The 17500-nt window shown below is 34.9% G+C and overlaps 1 protein-coding gene across 18 annotated transcripts in view; it reads left to right on the top strand.

Annotated features, from left to right (window-relative positions):
• FOXP2 (forkhead box P2) overlaps positions 1 to 17500 on the top strand; it is a 432109-nt gene that overhangs the window by 363731 nt on the left and 50878 nt on the right. For 12 of the 18 annotated variants that reach the window (XR_005266609.2, XR_011807001.1, XM_038180724.2 and 9 more), the window contains 5 exons: positions 4484 to 4621; positions 5791 to 5988; positions 7485 to 7653; positions 14017 to 14230; positions 15850 to 15954. Coding sequence is in view for 16 of the 18 variants with exons in the window: in XM_038180724.2 (XP_038036652.1) it covers positions 4484 to 4621; positions 5791 to 5988; positions 7485 to 7653; positions 14017 to 14230; positions 15850 to 15954 (824 nt within the window). In the remaining 2 variants the exon portion in view is untranslated. Of the gene's footprint in view, positions 1 to 4483; positions 4622 to 5589; positions 5641 to 5790; positions 5989 to 7484; positions 7654 to 14016; positions 14231 to 15849; positions 15955 to 17500 lie in introns of all 18 variants that reach the window. The other 6 variants (XM_072033571.1, XM_038181126.2, XM_072033579.1 and 3 more) reach the window with 6 other exon arrangements.

Below are 17500 nucleotides of genomic sequence, written 5' to 3'. Positions count from 1 at the left end.
CTGAAGTGGGAAGAGAAGGGATGCAGTAGTACCATCTTTTAAAATAAATGTTTCCTGCTAAAGAGCGCAATCGTGCACCGTAAATGTGTGTTGTCACACCTACATTTATTTTTAAAAGAAGGATTCTACAGAGAGAAGTCTCTCCGTTAAATGTTTAATTTCACTTTCAATAAACTAGAGAAAGACTTGTCTTAATTCCATTCTCAGATCTGCCACTTAAATATCATATAACCTTGGATTAATTACTTGAAATTTGTAACTTGTTTTCTCCATCTGTAGCAAAGAAGTAATTCTTATGTACCTTGAACTGGCTCCGAATGTGACTATTATATGTGATTTTGTTACTCTCTTCAAAAGTGCTGAAAACTGAGGTCAAGTTTAGCATATAATTTTCCCTACCAATGTAACTTAAAAAAATAATAAAAGAATTTGGAATAAAAATAGTTTGTCTCCTTTTGCTGCATTTGGTTTTAGTCAAAGGTAGATAGATCACTCTTTCTTGAAAGTATGTGTACAGGTTTTCAAGACTTCCAAAAAAAAGCAAAATGTTACAGAAGACGCAGGCTATCTGTGCTGTCTTCCATTGTTGGCATTAGGAATATGATTTTTGTAGGTAGCATCAAGAAATGAATTTTGTATGATCCCTGTTATCATTTAGCTCGTAGGAACAATAGATGAGCATTTACCTGATATGCTTCCTTATAGGTAAAGCTGAACTTTTCATGCATGACAGAAGAGTGGTATTAAATATACAGACTCAGCCTCTATTATTTTTTTATTAAATTGATCTGGGTAAAAACATTTTTCTAGTCTTCAGAAAAGTTCCATCTTCATTTCTTCAACCATAGCCATCTACCTAATTGCCAATATTAAGCCTTTTGTTTTGCATCCAAGGTCTTCTTTAATTAGTGCATTCACATGTAGTAATGAAGCAGTTTATAAATCATTTTGTCTGAAATCCCATCTAGGTGTGTAAAAAATGTTTTTGTTTGTGCATCTTTACTTTCATTTAGCAGGACTTCACATCTAATCCTAAAAATGGGGTACATCACACAAAAGAATCAATGGGAAACTCTTCAAAACATGGAGCGTCTGAATTTACATGTTCTTCTGAGGCTGTCAGAGCCATGGCATTCTGTAGGGTTGTTGTATGCAATCATCTTCATGACAGAATTTGGAGTTTGAGTTCTTTGAGGACATCTAGTGACAAATGGGTTGCAGTTACAAACCACATATTGCACGTTGTCTCTTCATTTTTTGTGTGTGAGATGTCTGTTTGAGAAATTTCTGGGGGGTTGTGGCCCACTGAAATAAACCAATACTGCACCTGATCAAACCTTTTCACTGGGTCCCTCTACTGCCCTCTGCCTGAACTGACTTTGGATGCATTGAAAGATTCCTATGAGAAGGCATCAGAATTTTCGTCTTTGCTACAATTTTGTGAAATCAGAACAGAAATCTTGAAAAATATAGACAGTAAAGCAGAAATTGTTAATGCATGTAATTGGCCATAACATAGCACCTTTCTGATATTCTTCAGACCTAGGTACCACCGTAACATTGAGCCAATAAGAAATAAAGTGCAGTTTGGTATATCCCTGAAGGCTGTGAAATGTACTAATTTATTAGTTGCAATTAAAGAAATTTCTTTGTGTAATAAGTTTTGCTAATTTGAAATTCAAGCAGTTTTCAGAATGCTTTACCCTTTATCTGTGAGGAAGAAGATATGTCTCAAGTATGGTATATATACAGGGATCATCACATATAGTTCTGTTAAGGGCCATGTTATCTATATAAATATTTATTTTTACTAATGGTCATGACTGTCTGTTTTTTTTATGCTTTTGACCATCATCCTTAAATATAGGTGAATTAAGTTCTCTGCTCCAGTTTATGCAGTTGAAAGTGACTGCTGAAAAAGGGGGAAAAGAAAAAAGGAATAGAAAAGCTCTTAGAGTATGCCACAGATCAGGTGTGTCTCCAGATATGAGAGCAAGTACAGAGCCAGGGAGGTTCAGAACAAAACCCAGCAGAAATGGGACTTGTGAAGGGGAATCTGTATTTCAGACTAAGGAACAGAGCATGGCATGCGTTGTACTGGCTGCAGTCTTTAGCACTGAATGGAAATAAGTCAGTGCCACCTCTAGAGAGAAGTTGATTTTTACTCTGTTTGGATCACAATTTTTACACATGTTTTTGAAAATACTTCAACCAGAGAGGACAGAAAGCAAATGTAGAGGGAAGAGGAGAAGTAGAGTAACAAGTGTGCAACACCTTCACCATTTGCTATATTTTATATAGCAGGCATGTGGGTGCTAGGAAAAATCTTTCAGGGTTTAAAGGTTAGAGGTAATGGTTTAATTGGGAAAGCACTTATCTTCCTCTCTGCATTCTCATTTCTGTGTCACACACGGGTCTTGAATAGCATGACTGAGGCAAAACTGTTGCGAGAAGGCAAGTTCAGATCTTGTGTAAACAGAGGAAACAGAGGAAAATCATACTGACTTTGGAGGGAGATGAGCACTGGTTGCAGTCAGTGAATTTTCTTGTTTGCTCATGCATCACAAAGTGTAAAAACTTGTTTGTCCTGCCCTTGGGATTTGGTAGGCTTAGAATAAGATATTATTGCATAGAGATGTGTTTCCAATACTACAGAACTTCTGGGAGTCACTGAGAGTAACAACCAACATTAACCATCTGAAAATTAGGTGCCTTCTCAAAGTGAGTCTAGACTCAATGAAAAAAGACAGGAACACTCAGAGAGTGATGAATCCCATGCTGTTAATCCCGAATAGTTGAATAGTTTAAAAAAAAAAAAAGATGAACTTCCCTCAGGATTTCCTTATTCTATTGGCTATAGAAAATTCCAGTGGTAGCTGACATTAAATGTCTAACTGCTGGATGGCTAAAGTTAAGAGAGATGAATCCTCCCCAGAGTATTTGATTGTGAGTGGAAGTCTGTTTTTTCTCTTGCACTTGTGTTTTAGAGTAAGGACTTCAGATTTTTTTTTCTTAAAATTAATTTATTATTTGCAAAAGATTAGCAGACTTTTCATTAATGGTATTTTTACTTTCAGACTCTCAATTAGTCAATATTTTAAGAGCTACAATTATGCTCTTAAATATCAATTTATGTGTGAAACATAGCATTCTGTGTAATAGTAGATGAAGCAGTTTCTTCTAATTGTAAATTTCAGAAGACTTGTATTTCTTTTTCTTTGAGTGTTACATTTATGCCATGTTTTTTGGGATAGATTCAAGTAATAAAAATATTAGAAAAGTATTTCCTGTTAAGAATTGTTTGTGATTTACTTTATTAAAAATAACATTATTTTTGCTGATTTACAGAAGTGTGTTATGTCCCACAAAAATATCACAAAACAGGATTTATATGCTGACTTTCTAATATATACAGAAAAAAAAATAAAAAAATAAAAAAAAATAAATTGAATTTAGCTAGGCAAGTGGTTACTTTTTCAAGGGTGAAAAGCTTGTCCTGCTGGCAGCTGTCTGACTGTGTACAGGTTAGTTTGAGCAGTGGTTTCACACAGTGCATCTGCTGCAGCAGCTTGGCACGTACCTCAGGCTCTTTTACAGGTCTTTCCACTCTTATTCACACACACACGCTTGCTGTGTCTTTGCCTCTCATGCCTATATTCCTAAGAGCCTGTGTGTGCGTGGGTGTTTATGCATGTGTGCACACTTCATCTGTGTGTGTGACAAACAGACAACAAAGCCATGTTTAAAACAGCACCTACCCAAAAATACATTTATAAAGTTTCATGGAGAAAGTAATAATCTTGTTGAAGACTTGAAGACTGGCAACTTGAAGGTTGCCAGACTTTCACTGAAAATACATCTCCCTTTATGGAGACTGGGTAACTGACTTGGTGTCCTTTGCTCTGTATTCCACTAAGTCCGCAGTATTATTTTTCCAATATAAATCAGACTTCCTTAATAGAATATCTGAACAGGAAGGGTTTTCTTACACTAAAATGATGTATAGCACAAATATTTTTCTAAGCTAAGTGTCTTTATTGTATAAAACATTTACTGCTTTAAGATACTTATTTTTCTGTCTGTTTTAATCATATCTTTTGAAACAGTCTCAATAGATTTTTCCATTCGTAACATTATGACACTTGATAAGATGATTGATTATGAAGTGTTGAGAGCCCTGCCATGTGATCATTTATTTTTAAATACACATTTGTACTAGCCAATGCTTAAATTTCTTGCAGGAATACATAAGAGATGCAAAACATAAAGCTTGAGTCTGATCGAATCTGATGCCTCTGGAAATAGAGTGCCACAGTACTGTGGTCTTAAAATAACAGATTCTGACTGAAACTGGAACTTCACAGTGATAAATATTATGTAAAAAATTATGGTCCATCTTTGGTACAAAATAAAAAAGACATACAACTGTGGTGCAGGCGAACTAAAACATGTTTGATGATGATATCTTTCTTTCTCTGTGCAGGTGCCTGTGTCAGTGGCCATGATGACTCCCCAGGTGATCACCCCTCAGCAAATGCAGCAGATTCTCCAGCAGCAAGTGTTGTCTCCCCAGCAGCTTCAAGCACTTCTCCAGCAGCAGCAAGCAGTTATGTTGCAGCAGGTAATGTGGGTTACCTGCTTTGGACTGCTAGCACAGGGTGTTCTCACAACTGTTAGCCAGATTTTATGTGTCTTAGTTGGTAATATTTCATCGCTTATTATACCAAAAAGAATGAAATAAATGTGAAACTTCTCAGTCTTTAAATTTCTTGTTTTAATTGCAGAAGTGTGAAATTGCAATTTTGAAACATTTAATATTATATTAAAAACAGCAGTAGCAGCAGCAGTGGCAGATGCATTACAAATACTGAACAAATTGATATTTAAATCTTCAAGTGCTTAGGCACATTTTAATTGTAGACTTGCCAAAGGAAGTGCAAATAGAGTTTTAGATAATTGTTGCTTTAAAATTCATAAAACTGTAGTGCTCCCTTTAGTCACATAAATGGTATGCGGTTATGAAATTTGAACTTAGTAGCTTGTTTCATCATAGGAAAAGTTTGTTTGTTTGTTTGTTTTAGTTTGTTTTTTACCTCCAAAGTGTGTCCCAGATAAGGATAAAATGAAAGAGGAGGTTGCTGTTTTCTTAGCACAAAAGCTGGCAGTTAAGTGAACGTTCCATGGACTTGTTCTTACAGTAAAGGTAGTGTCAGAGATCAGTACCTCAGCATAAGAGTAGATTTTTGGATGCTTATTTGTCATACAGAAAATGACACATCTGGTAGTCATAGCTCAGCCATTGTATGTTTAAACACTTTAATTTCTAGTACCATGATCATCACAGGCAATTCACCTTCAGTTGTGAATCTGGCATCCCACTAAACAGATTGACAGATTAATTACCTTTTTTCCTAAGAAACAGACAGTTTAGTTTGGCCTTAGTGACTTGTTGGTTTCTTGCAAGTGGATGAGTACAGCTTCTGGTTTGTTATATAGGACATGCGAGGAATTTAGGCATAGTTATTTGAGGAGTTAATTTGGCTCTTGCATTCCCTTTAGAATACAGATTTTCTATACCCTTCTGTTTAGGATATTTTGGAATCTGCATTGGAAAATTTCAGAACCGCCTTGGAAAAAAATGTATGTAGATCTGCCTCTTCAAATCACATTTCTTGTTATGAGGTGATTCTTAATGGCTACGCCACCATATGCCAATCTAGAAGAGTTTAGGAGATTTATAATACTTGAAACTTTTGCCTTTATTTATTAAAGTCAAAATGGTTTATTCAGCAACAACTACAAGAGTTTTACAAGAAACAGCAAGAGCAGTTACATCTTCAGCTTTTGCAGCAGCAGCAACAGCAGCAGCAACAGCAACAACAACAGCAGCAACAGCAGCAACAACAGCAGCAGCAGCAACAGCAACAGCAGCAGCAGCAGCAGCAGCAACAGCAGCAGCAGCAGCACCCAGGAAAGCAAGCAAAAGAGGTAGGAGCCAAGAGCCTTGCTGATTCATACCAGTATGAGCCATCAGAAGCTTGGAAAAGACACGGCTAGTTTAGGTCTTTTCCTGTAGCAAGAATTCAGCCATCAAAGATTTGTTCTTGTGTTTTTACAGGGCTTAATAGCAGTGCCAGTATAATTCTCCTGCTCCCCTCTCTGAGACATAGGATTTGAGCAGTCCAGTGCTGCTGTCATCTAATGTCCGCTAATGAATCCAAGTGTGCAAAGCACAAGTGGCGTGGTGGACACTGTACTGATTATCTTGTATTCACAGGCAGTCCGTACCAGGGAAGGAGCCTTACTTTTCTCAGTGGCACAGCTCAGAGAGCATGCAAATTTAGTCCATGGCTGAAAAAAAGCGATTGAGCACAGATTTCAAAGTCACAGGCCCCTGATTAATGAACTGCTACTGTAGGTTTGGAGTGGCGAGTAGAAAGTTACAGTTTGATGTGCTCATAAATCAACCTGACAAGCTGGTTTCTCAGGCCTAGCTTGCACTTGTCAGCAAACTGCATCAAATATAAACATAATACAAACAAAACATGTTGAAGTAGTTAAATTGATCAGCAGGTATCCTAGACGTTGTCTTCAAGCTGCCCATTATGCAAACGTCGAGGAAGCAGTCGTGACCTCCTGAGGCTTTGTTTCTGTTTGGATTTGTGAATAGAATTTCAGACAGCCATCAACTACGGAATAGAAATTGCTCCCGTATTTCTCCGGAGGCTCTGGGCAATCCACATGACTTGCTCCATTATGCAGTCTGTTTTCCAGTGAGCGCATCAGAAGTTTCTCTTTTCCCCAAACTAGAAAAGAAAGGTCTTCCACAGCAGCTTGTCTTCCTCTGAAGTGTGACTGCCTGCTTATACCCTCCTGAGTCTTTGCAGACTCCAGTTTGTCTCGAAATGCCTCACAAAATTGGAACTTATACTTCTATTCATAATAGGGCACTTCTTTGCCTTGAATGTAGTGCTCGTTTTAATATATTCCGACCAGAAAAGAGAGAGAGCTAACAGGCCAGTGAAATGAAGGCTACATCCCAGTTTACTAATAGATCACTGGAGACCACATTCATGGGCCACTGCGGACCAAACTTAGTCAATTGGAAAAACAAGAGTGCCTTCGAATCATAGACGGCTGTGAAGAGTTACAATTTTAGCATAGATAAATTTGTTATCATCTGCCATGAGCTGGGCTTTTTTTTCTTTTTTTATGTTTCAAACAGCTGTTATATACTTTCTCTTGACCCTTTTCTTTAGTGTGTCATTAAGTGTATCTTGCCATGCTCCCTAACACCTAATAGCTTGAATGAATTTAATAAAAAATTTCAAATGATTTCACTGTCCAAGTATTCTACAAATAGCATTATTATTCAATAGCTGAGATTAAAGGACAGAGCTGATTTTACATTTTTGTCTTTTTAGCCTTCAATGCCCACTTTACTCTTTGCTACGTTTTTTTTTTTTCCCCCCATCTTTTTGTAGCAGCAGCAGCAGCAGCAGCAGTTGGCAGCCCAGCAGCTTGTCTTCCAGCAGCAGCTCCTCCAGATGCAACAACTTCAGCAGCAGCAACATCTGCTGAACCTTCAGCGTCAGGGACTCATTTCCATCCCACCTGGCCAGTCTGCTCTTCCTGTCCAGTCTCTGCCACAAGGTATGCCAACAAAATGTGATTGGAGTAATTTCTAATGTACAACTTTTTTACCGTTCCATTTTCATCTGAACTTCAGCAGTTTCCCATTATGACACTTAAGCATATTTTAGTATTAAAATATTATTATTCATATTACATTTTTTTCTTGAGGCAGATAAGTTTTACAGCATACTTTTATGGAAAAAAGCATCTTTTTAGTGTTTTTTTTTTTTTTTTTTCTTTTTTCTTAGAAATAAATGCATATTTATTAGCCCTATGTTCTGAAAACAATTTCTAATAGGAACACTATTCAAGCACCGTTGCTTTCCTCTGAGGAATTACTGAAATCTGATTTAGTGTGAATGTTATCATTTCATTTAATATAAGGGAACAGATATAAAAAGTATCGAACAGTGATATTAAAGTAATCCCAAAGCTCACATTTTATTTTTCTAAGAAAAAAAAAAAAGTGTTTGGTATTGGAAAGTACTTTGAATCTTCAAATGGTGACAATTGAATTTAAGGACATACCATGGAGTTCATTGTCACTGCTAGTCATTCCTATTAAATATGTTAAATATAACAACAGTTTTTGTAAGTTGTGAATCCAACAGTAATGAATTATTATAGACAAATAACAGTTAAGAAGTCTAGAAAAGAAAAAGTCAAGTCGATCAAGATTTCTCAGTGAAAACTCAAACTCTCTAACACTTGACACAAATACATTCAAGGTTGAAAGAAAGTAGGGCACATACTTTTGAAAAGTAAATTAACTTGGAAATTAAGAGTGCTTACATTTTAAGACAAGACCAGAGATTTCACATATTAATGACTCTGTAAACTATGTGGCATGTGTTTCTGTTTTTGTTCCCATACAGAGATGAGCTAAATGTCTGTCATAAAATTACATAATGTTCTGACCTCTGACACTCCAGTTCTGCAAGGAACATTTTTTTAGATTGTGTTCATAGCATGCAACCTTACTTTTAATTGGCCTTTATGCAGGTATCTGGTTCCTCCGTGAGATAACTGTTATGAGATTGAAGTTTCAAAAATTAGATGAGCAGAGTACATAGGATATAGACAAGTGTAGAACAAAAAAAAAGGGGGTGGGGGGGGAGGAGGTGGAGAGAAAAAAAAAGAAAAAAGGCCTATGTGTTAATTCCATATATTATTTTGTGTGAAAATGCTATGCCACAAGCATACCTAAATTTATAAAAATTACAGCAACAGAAAAGAGTCATAAATAAGCTATCACACTACACCTTATTATTTGTGAATAGCAGTGAGGAGGTGAGATGATTCATGAATTTGGACATGTGAGACTGCTAATGCTGGTTTCCTTCTGTACAAAGTCACATTGGGCCAGACGGGGAAAAAGTAATTGAAACACATCCTCCCTCTGAACAGCTTTACCTTCTGCAACCTCCTCTCGTGCCATCTGTTGTAAGAGGAATTCCTCAGGTTTTCTCTCACATTAAGCAATCCCCATAGATTTCCCTCAGCACTCCTACCCAATTGTGCTGATATTCATTAATTTAATGCAACAGTCATTCATCCACTTGTAGAAGAAAAACATATAAAATAATCCTTTTTTTTTTTAATACTTGTAGTAGAAAAAAATATATATATGTATTTTTTTTTAAGTACTTTTTAAGGAGAACTACTGCATGGTTCTTTCTAAGAACTTCCTTCTAGTCAAAGAATTAAGTATAATTGAAGTCATGGCCAAAACTAATAGTAAAGAAATTTAAAAATGTTACTGTTAAAATGTATATGAATTGTTCTTTTGAAAGTAAATTGATGTATTGTTTGTTTCTGCCTCATTATTTTTTTAATTGTAATGAATTCCAGTGGCATATTTCATTCTTCCAATTTTGCCTTCTGGTTCTAGTATCTACTGCACATGGGGGGTTCCTTTAAATGTACAAGTGAATTTACAGGATGTTGATTTTTAATGGCCATGGTGTGGATGTGCTAAGGAAATAAAACATAGAACAGCTTTGCAGAATCTCCAGAAAGGCCACTAAGTGCCAGGGGATCTGGAGTTAAAGTGACGAGGGTAAGAAGGAATGTCTTCCAGCAACATGCTTAAACAAAGGGAGAACCAAATGGAGAGCTGTGACTGGCTCCCAGTTCTTTCAGTGGGCGTCTCTTATAGCCCATAGTATCCTTCACAGGAAGATAGAGCACACAATCTAGTTTATAATGTAATGAAGATTAATGGGTTTCAGTTCTGCTGAGGCTTTCTTGTAAATCTTAGATTTACACACAGAAAATATCCAAATACTACTTACTAACTTTAACAGATTCCCTTGTTTGGGGTTTGCGTAAGAGTAAGAGGATCAATCTTGTTTTTCTCATAAAAATGTAACACATTTTATGACAGACATTTTCTGTGGTAATATTAAATTAAACCTTCAGAACTTCTTTAAGGCAATACACACTGGATATGGTAAAAACACATTTTTCTCCTTCCACTGTGCTGCAAGATATATAATATTGTTATAGAGAAGGATTTACAGATGTGTAACATATTTTTATGTGGACCCACTTAGATTTCTGAGTTACGTGGATGACTAAAACAATGAGAGAAGCACAGGGGGATTCATGTTTATAAGTTATTGGTAATAAAGAGTCCTGTAAAACAGAAATTATTACTGACAAATTTTTTTTTTTTGCACTCATTAGTATGAGAAGATATAACTTCTGCATACAGCTGTGAGGTTTGCATATAGAAGCAGTATTTGCTCCAAGTCTAGTTTCTGAGTTTCTGCCTTTTAGGGATAAGAATGTTTACTATATTTACTTGATGGTCAAGTATAGAAAATAAAATATATGAGGTGTTTTAGCCTTTATTTTTTCATGAGATCTTTAATGTCCTATATCCAGAGCCCCTCGCTCAAAATGAGTTACTTCTGTGTAATATTAAACTAATGTTAGCTGAATGCAAAGGTATCTAAATGACAACAATAAAATGAAATGAAATAAAAATAATAAAATAAAATAAAATAAAATAAAATAAAATAAAATAAAATAAAATAAAATAAAATAAAATAAAATAAAATAAAATAAAACAAAATAGAAAAAGCTAAGATTTGATCAGACTGTGTAGAAAAATGAAAAGCAGATGCATGGGAGTGGTTGTTTTATTAAGTATTTATTCAAACATAAAAGTAAAATAGATAGTGGTGAAAAGAGTTATAAAACTAATCTCAAAATCTCTTGGATTGTTGGTGTTAGTATATTGTATAGCAAATGAGCATTGGTTCTTTTCATTATAGTTCTTATTTTTTATCCCACCCTGGATCCTCTGCTTCATCCTTTCTCCTTTAATGTAGTGTGGAGAGGTTAGCTTGAGAGTTACCACAACCCATGAAACTTTAAAACTTACCCTGCCTTTACATACAGATGAAAATCTGACGGCCATTTTACGGGTCTCTTGTAAAATGGGAGTTGGTCTTTTTTAGACACAAGAACTACAAAACTGCCATAATTTACAATTAATTACAAATTCCCTTATTAACTTTATACCTTTAAGTGCCTGCCCTTAATCCTTTAATCCTAAAGGTCAGGTACCTTTCAGGGTGCTCTGGAGACATTGTAAAAATTAACCAGCCTGAGCCCAGAGAGAAACTCCTTTCTCATTTTAAAAACCAAGGTGAGCTAGACAGCCTGGAAACACAGCTCCATCCGTAGCTTACACCACAAGAGGAGGAGGAGAACACTCTGCATGGGAAAGGAGCTCCTGCAGGGCCCAAAGGTTGATGATCTGTGATGAAAATTTTCTTGCAACAAGACCCAACAATATGTTTGCCCTCTGATTATTCAAGCAGATGAGTTTATTCTTGGTTTAAAATTTTCAAGTACAAAACTAGTTTATTTTTTTCAGTGTCAGGAGGAAGGGAATACTTTGAAGTGGATAATTTACTATGTATATCATTCCACCTAAATGAATACATTATTTTTCATTTTGATTTGTGATTACATTTGTGAGTAACTGTTATTTACCATGGCAAAACTGATAATTTGTAGGAGCATACCTCATGAACATCATGAACACAGTAGTAATTACTTACTTTCATCAAACAGTTACTACTAGTATTAGCATCACTGCAGTTACCCATCTCCCTAATGCAGTAAATTAGAGCCTAGCTTGTTTGCTTGCCTCCTTAAATCTTATTTTTTTTCTGTGCAAATATGATTTAAAGTCCAGTTTTAAGGTGTACATTCCAATCAACTCTTTCATTTTGGTATTAGCAGTTTGCCAGTGGATGTTGGCATCTAAGGCAGAGAACCAAGACACAAAATACTAGTCTAAAAATGAGGTCCTTCCATAATTTAAATAAAATTGAATATCTTCCAACCAATTTGTTTCCACACTACCTCCAGAAATTATTATTTCTTTAAATTACTAGCAGTCTCTTTTTTAATAGCTTTGTATACTTAGTGGTGAGACTGTTATTGAGAAGTATTAAGGAATGTACTGTCATTTTTCATAATTTGTGTTGAATCCATTTCAGTAGTCTGAGTTCCTGTATCTTCAAAATAAAATGTTATTGAATAAACAGATTTTACCAACAGTGAAGAAAGATCTTTACATCTTTCTAATACATCTTGCTTACCAAGCAAAACTATCCTTGATTAAAAGCTTGAATGAATAGACAAATTTTAAATCCTTTTCTGTGAAGCGCAGTAACTTTGAACAATTTCAGAAAGTATGAGCAAAAATTCAACTCAGAAAACATAAACATTTTGAATTCTTTGCATTCAAGCAGTCAAATATACTGTGAATGTGTCCTATCTAAATTTATTTCTTGAGATGAAAACAAAAAAGTTAGATTTTAAGATACCTCTGTCCCAAACTGTCAGGCTGAGAAACCTAGATGTGAAACAAGATCTTTCACGAAAAGCTCTCTGGGCTTCTCATTCTTTTCTACATTTAATTTAGTGTTCTTCAAAACAGAGATGTCAATTTTATGAAGACTGGCAATGACAGTAAATGTATATAGTTATGATGAACTCTTCATCTTTCAATATATTAACTTCCTACCTTAGATGCATAAGATAGTATGTATCTAAGACAGAGGAGATAAGAGAATGCTCACAGCTATTCTATCGTGTTTTGGGAGTCTTTACTTCAGGCAGAAACAATTGTAGTGGAAGTTTCCATGACTTCATGCAAAGTGCTCAACTCAAGCCAGACAACCCTAACGCAGATGTATAAGTGTATTCAACAAAACATTGCAATTTGTGACTGAGGATGAATCATGGAAACCACAAATTTCCAGGCTACAACTGGAGTTTGGAGCAAATTTGATCTATATGCAAAGATCTGGTGGCCAGACTCCAGAACGGTACTGTGCATATAGCAGAGAAGTTTGCTTGTCTTCAAATTTTGTATGACTGTGACCCCAGGAGACTGATGAGATGAAGTCTACTAGCCAAGCCCTCTGATTTGTTTTCCACAGTAGGGTTGGATGAAAAAACAGTGGGGGAATTTGATGGCCTAGACATTAATTTCATCTATGTAGAGGGAATTCTAAATGGGCCACCTTTGTTAGCTTTCTTCTTGTTTGTTGCCACTGAATGGTACCAAAGAGCTGAAGCAATCACTAGTATTCTGTACTAGTATCACTAGTAGCTCTGTGCTGTAGTAGTTTTGTTCTTCACTTTGTTTATTGTATTTTAAGACATGTTTTTAAATCAAACCATTTTTGTAAACATTATATAGGACTAATGAATATGTAGGTGTTGTTAATAAAATGCCTCTTTCTCAAACGTTACCTGTTATAATCTCATAGATTTCATTTTCATCTTTTGATTTTTCTCCCTCCTGTCTGCTTCCCCCACTCCCTATTCTTATTCAGTGTTTAAAGAGAATATTAATGTTTGTATCCTTGATGTAATATACTTTTCTGTTTTCTATTAGATATTTGATAAGGGGGAAATCTAAAAGCTGAGTTAACTGTGTATGCATTGAGTTGTGTTCACATGTGAAGAAATTTATTATGCAGACAACAAAAATCATGCTTGGATATGTATTTAGTTTTTTATTTTTATTTTTTAATTATTATTATTATTTTAAGAAGTAGTTGCAAGTTCTTTGTAGCTTTCACTCTTTGATCCTTGAGTAGTGTTTTTAGAAGGAGTGTAATATTATTAAAGTTGGTGATTTCTAATTGACTGGTTATAACCCTAGAGAAGACAGCTAGATTACCTGGATTCTGATTGAAGAAAAATGAATTTATGTTTTACTACACGTTGATTGTGCTGGAAAAACAGCATCAGTTTTATTGTTGGCATTAATCCATTAATAACACTGAGCTCATTATATGAAACTCTTATTTTGTTATATTAGTGGGGCTCTCTTTCATTTTATAGCTGGCTTAAGTCCTGCTGAGATTCAGCAGTTATGGAAAGAAGTGACTGGAGTTCACAGTATGGAAGACAATGGCATTAAACATGGAGGGCTAGACCTCACTACTAACAATTCCTCCTCTACTACCTCCTCCACCACTTCCAAAGCATCACCACCAATAACTCATCATTCCATAGTGAATGGACAGTCTTCAGTTCTAAATGCAAGGCGAGACAGGTAATTCTGATGAGATTTCAACTGTGCTTATCATTTGATGTAAAGCTGTTGTTTAACATCATAAGTCACATTATTTCAAATCACAATATTTAATACAGGTTACTTAAGAGATCACGGAGACCAGATTTTTCAAAGCTATTTATCAATAAGTCATCATTTTCAATAATGACGTCTAGTTTTTCAGGTGCAATTACAATTACTAGCAGTTTTATTACACATGAACTTAAGGAACTTTTGTTAACAGTTAGAAATCCCAGAATAGTGTGTTTGTGGGCACTTGTTGGTTGGTTCATTGTTTCATTTGTATATGAATCAACACATTCAGCAGTCAACCATTAACTGTTAAATCACACTGCTGTTTTCATAGAAAATGTATATATGCATAGTTGTTAAGTCTACAATTCATTGGACAGAGTCTGTGTAAAAAGTGCTTTAAGAAATAGTATATTAAAGCAGTTATTATATTGTTTGTGTCTTGTGAAGAAAACCACTGATTTTTCCTTCTGTGCACAAGAGTAAATCAGTGTAATTCATACAAATTTTCAGTGGCATTAGTGTTATACAGCAGAATTCAGCTGTATGAATGAAGTTAAAATAATTTTTCAAACACATGGACAGATACTCTTAACTGTTCTTTATTTTCAAGTAATGGATTACATGTGTACAAGAATACTTTAGCTGTAGTGCTTAGAATCAGTAAATATGTTTACATAGTCAGATGTAGATGATCTCAATATAGCACAAAATTTAATTTCTATCTATAAAGCCCAAATTATTATTGTATTTTCAAAAATATTAAAGTTGTTTTAATTAAATAATATTTAATATTTAATATTTAAATATTTAAATAGGAGACAATAATTAAAGTATCTCTAGTCCTTCTGTGATTGTGATCACATTTTTCCATTGTTATTTTGTATTATTTTAAAAAGTGGTACTTCTCTGAAGACCTTACAGAAATACTTTTAGTTAGTATTACTTTTGTGGCTATATGTCAGAGAAGTCGGTTCTTTCCTTCAGGATCTGTAGCTGGTGCCCATCTCCATGGGGTAGTCCTCTGAATTTCTTTGATAAATGCACGTGGATGAAAATATTGCAGAGGTTATAGTAAAACAGCTATTTTTATTTCTTTTTAAGTCAAGTAGTTAATGGCAGCAACACTTGTGAGCAAAAATATTTTAAAATTTATTTATTTAATTTTATACACATTTTAGCAGAAAATCCAACTATTTTATAGGAGCATTCACATTATTCATAAATTCTGACTGTCCATCTTCAGTGTTTCTTTTCAGAATTGATCACTTCTGAGTATATTTTTTATTTATAGGTAAATGTTACACCAAGGTCATATGGCAGAATTAGCATATGGTATTATACAGTCATCTTATTTTTTCATCCTTTATTAACAGTCATCTTTGGCTCTATTTCTTCTCTAATTGGAACATCATCTAGCCTTGGCAGTTGAACTATTCAATAGAACGATTAAATTTTTCTGACTGCTCTGAGCTAAATTGACCTGTTTTGACCTGTTTGTCACTGATCGTAACCTGACAGGCGCTAGCAGCCTCCAACGATTATGGCTTTTGAGATGAATCTGATGCCTTATTCTTTTGCTGCAGCTCGTCACATGAGGAGACTGGGGCCTCCCATACTCTCTATGGTCATGGAGTTTGCAAATGGCCTGGCTGTGAAAGCGTTTGTGAAGATTTTGGACAATTTTTAAAGTAGGTTGATTTTTATTCTTGGTTCAGGGTTGCTTAAGGCAAGGAAAAGAGAAAGATGGCAAGCAAACTTTTACTGTAAATCACATCAGACTTTTTTCTATATATTTCAAGCAACTGGGTGATTCAGGCTATCTGCAGAGGGTCAAGTTGTTATCCTTTCTTTGTCAACCATTTTGCAGTCCTTTCAATAGCACATTGTTTAATCCTCTTATTATCCTTTACTGAAATGGAGCCTCAGAAAATTTGAAGTGATGCTTTAGATGGTATATTGGGTAGTAGAGGTATGAAAAAGCACATTTTAAATTGTGCCGTTTTGTGTATAGTAGGAATCCGTGTGTTTAGTATAAATAAAAAAGCACAAAGGACTGAATGCGACCCTTTAACTCTCAGTTGATAACTTCTTTTTGCTTTTCCTTTTGTATGTGCATGAGATACACAGAAAAAAAAACAGAACTGCAGAATGATGTCAAAAGTTTTTACTTTCTGTGTTTGGGTTTGCTAGTGATTTTCTAAACCGGAACATCTAGAAAATAAGTGATAAAGCTTTTCATTTGCGGCTTCAAACTGCAATGGGTTTCAGGATTTATTTATTTATTTTTTAACTAGTTGCTAGTACTTCTGTGTTCATTTAAACTTTCAAAAACAGCCCTGATTTTCTACCTATGTACATCATAGACTGGTCTTTGTCAGAAGAGCTGTACTCATTTTGGCATGCAATAGATCTTAATGGAAAGCTACAGATAGGCTTATATAGATGAGTAACTTCAGGGGCTGAGACTCTTATGTTGTCATGGTGCAGCTAACAGGGTGAGTGAACTGTTTCATGCTTCATCAACAATTAAGTTAATTAGCTCATTTGAAATTGCACTGCTTTGTTGCCAGGATGTTGGCAGAAACATCAAAAAGATGTGTTTACAAATGGTAGACTACAGGGTATATAACAGAAGCACCTTAACAGTAGACCATAAGCACTCAGTGTCACAATAACTTCTGTAATAGAATTAAAGAAATAGTTTTCATAAAGTATTTTAAATACTTTATCCATTTCTCATGCTATCTACCAATTTGTAATAAAATGATTTATGCTGACTTGCAAATCTTAGCTAGTGTATTTCTCTCTCTTGATACATTTTTGTTTATAAGTGCATTAACGGAACATCAAAATAATGGGTAATTATTAGAGAAAACTGTACAGGATTTAAAAGAAATGGATTTAAAAAAAAAAAAAAAAAGTATTAAAAAGCAAATGAATCTTCCCAAATTCAATGAATCATCGTGAGTATTATTAATATTAAGAATTTAAATTAGTTTTACTCAAGCATGCTCCCTTCAAGAAAATGCTAAATTTTATAAATATGTCTATGGTCACTAGGCTACAGTGATGCTAATTCTGTGACCAGACTTTGCACATCCATTATGTCGGGTCTCTTGTTATAATCCATGATCACTAAAACCATTTTGATTAACACAGTATAGTGCTAGGTTTACAGATGCTCTTGCTTTCATGAGCCAAATAACCCTGGAAAATGTGAAAGCGACATGTAAC

This window comes from Anas platyrhynchos, chromosome 1, assembly GCF_047663525.1.
Source record: "Anas platyrhynchos isolate ZD024472 breed Pekin duck chromosome 1, IASCAAS_PekinDuck_T2T, whole genome shotgun sequence".
Taxonomy (NCBI): domain Eukaryota; kingdom Metazoa; phylum Chordata; class Aves; order Anseriformes; family Anatidae; genus Anas; species Anas platyrhynchos.
This window is presented reverse-complemented; position numbering and strand designations above follow the sequence as displayed.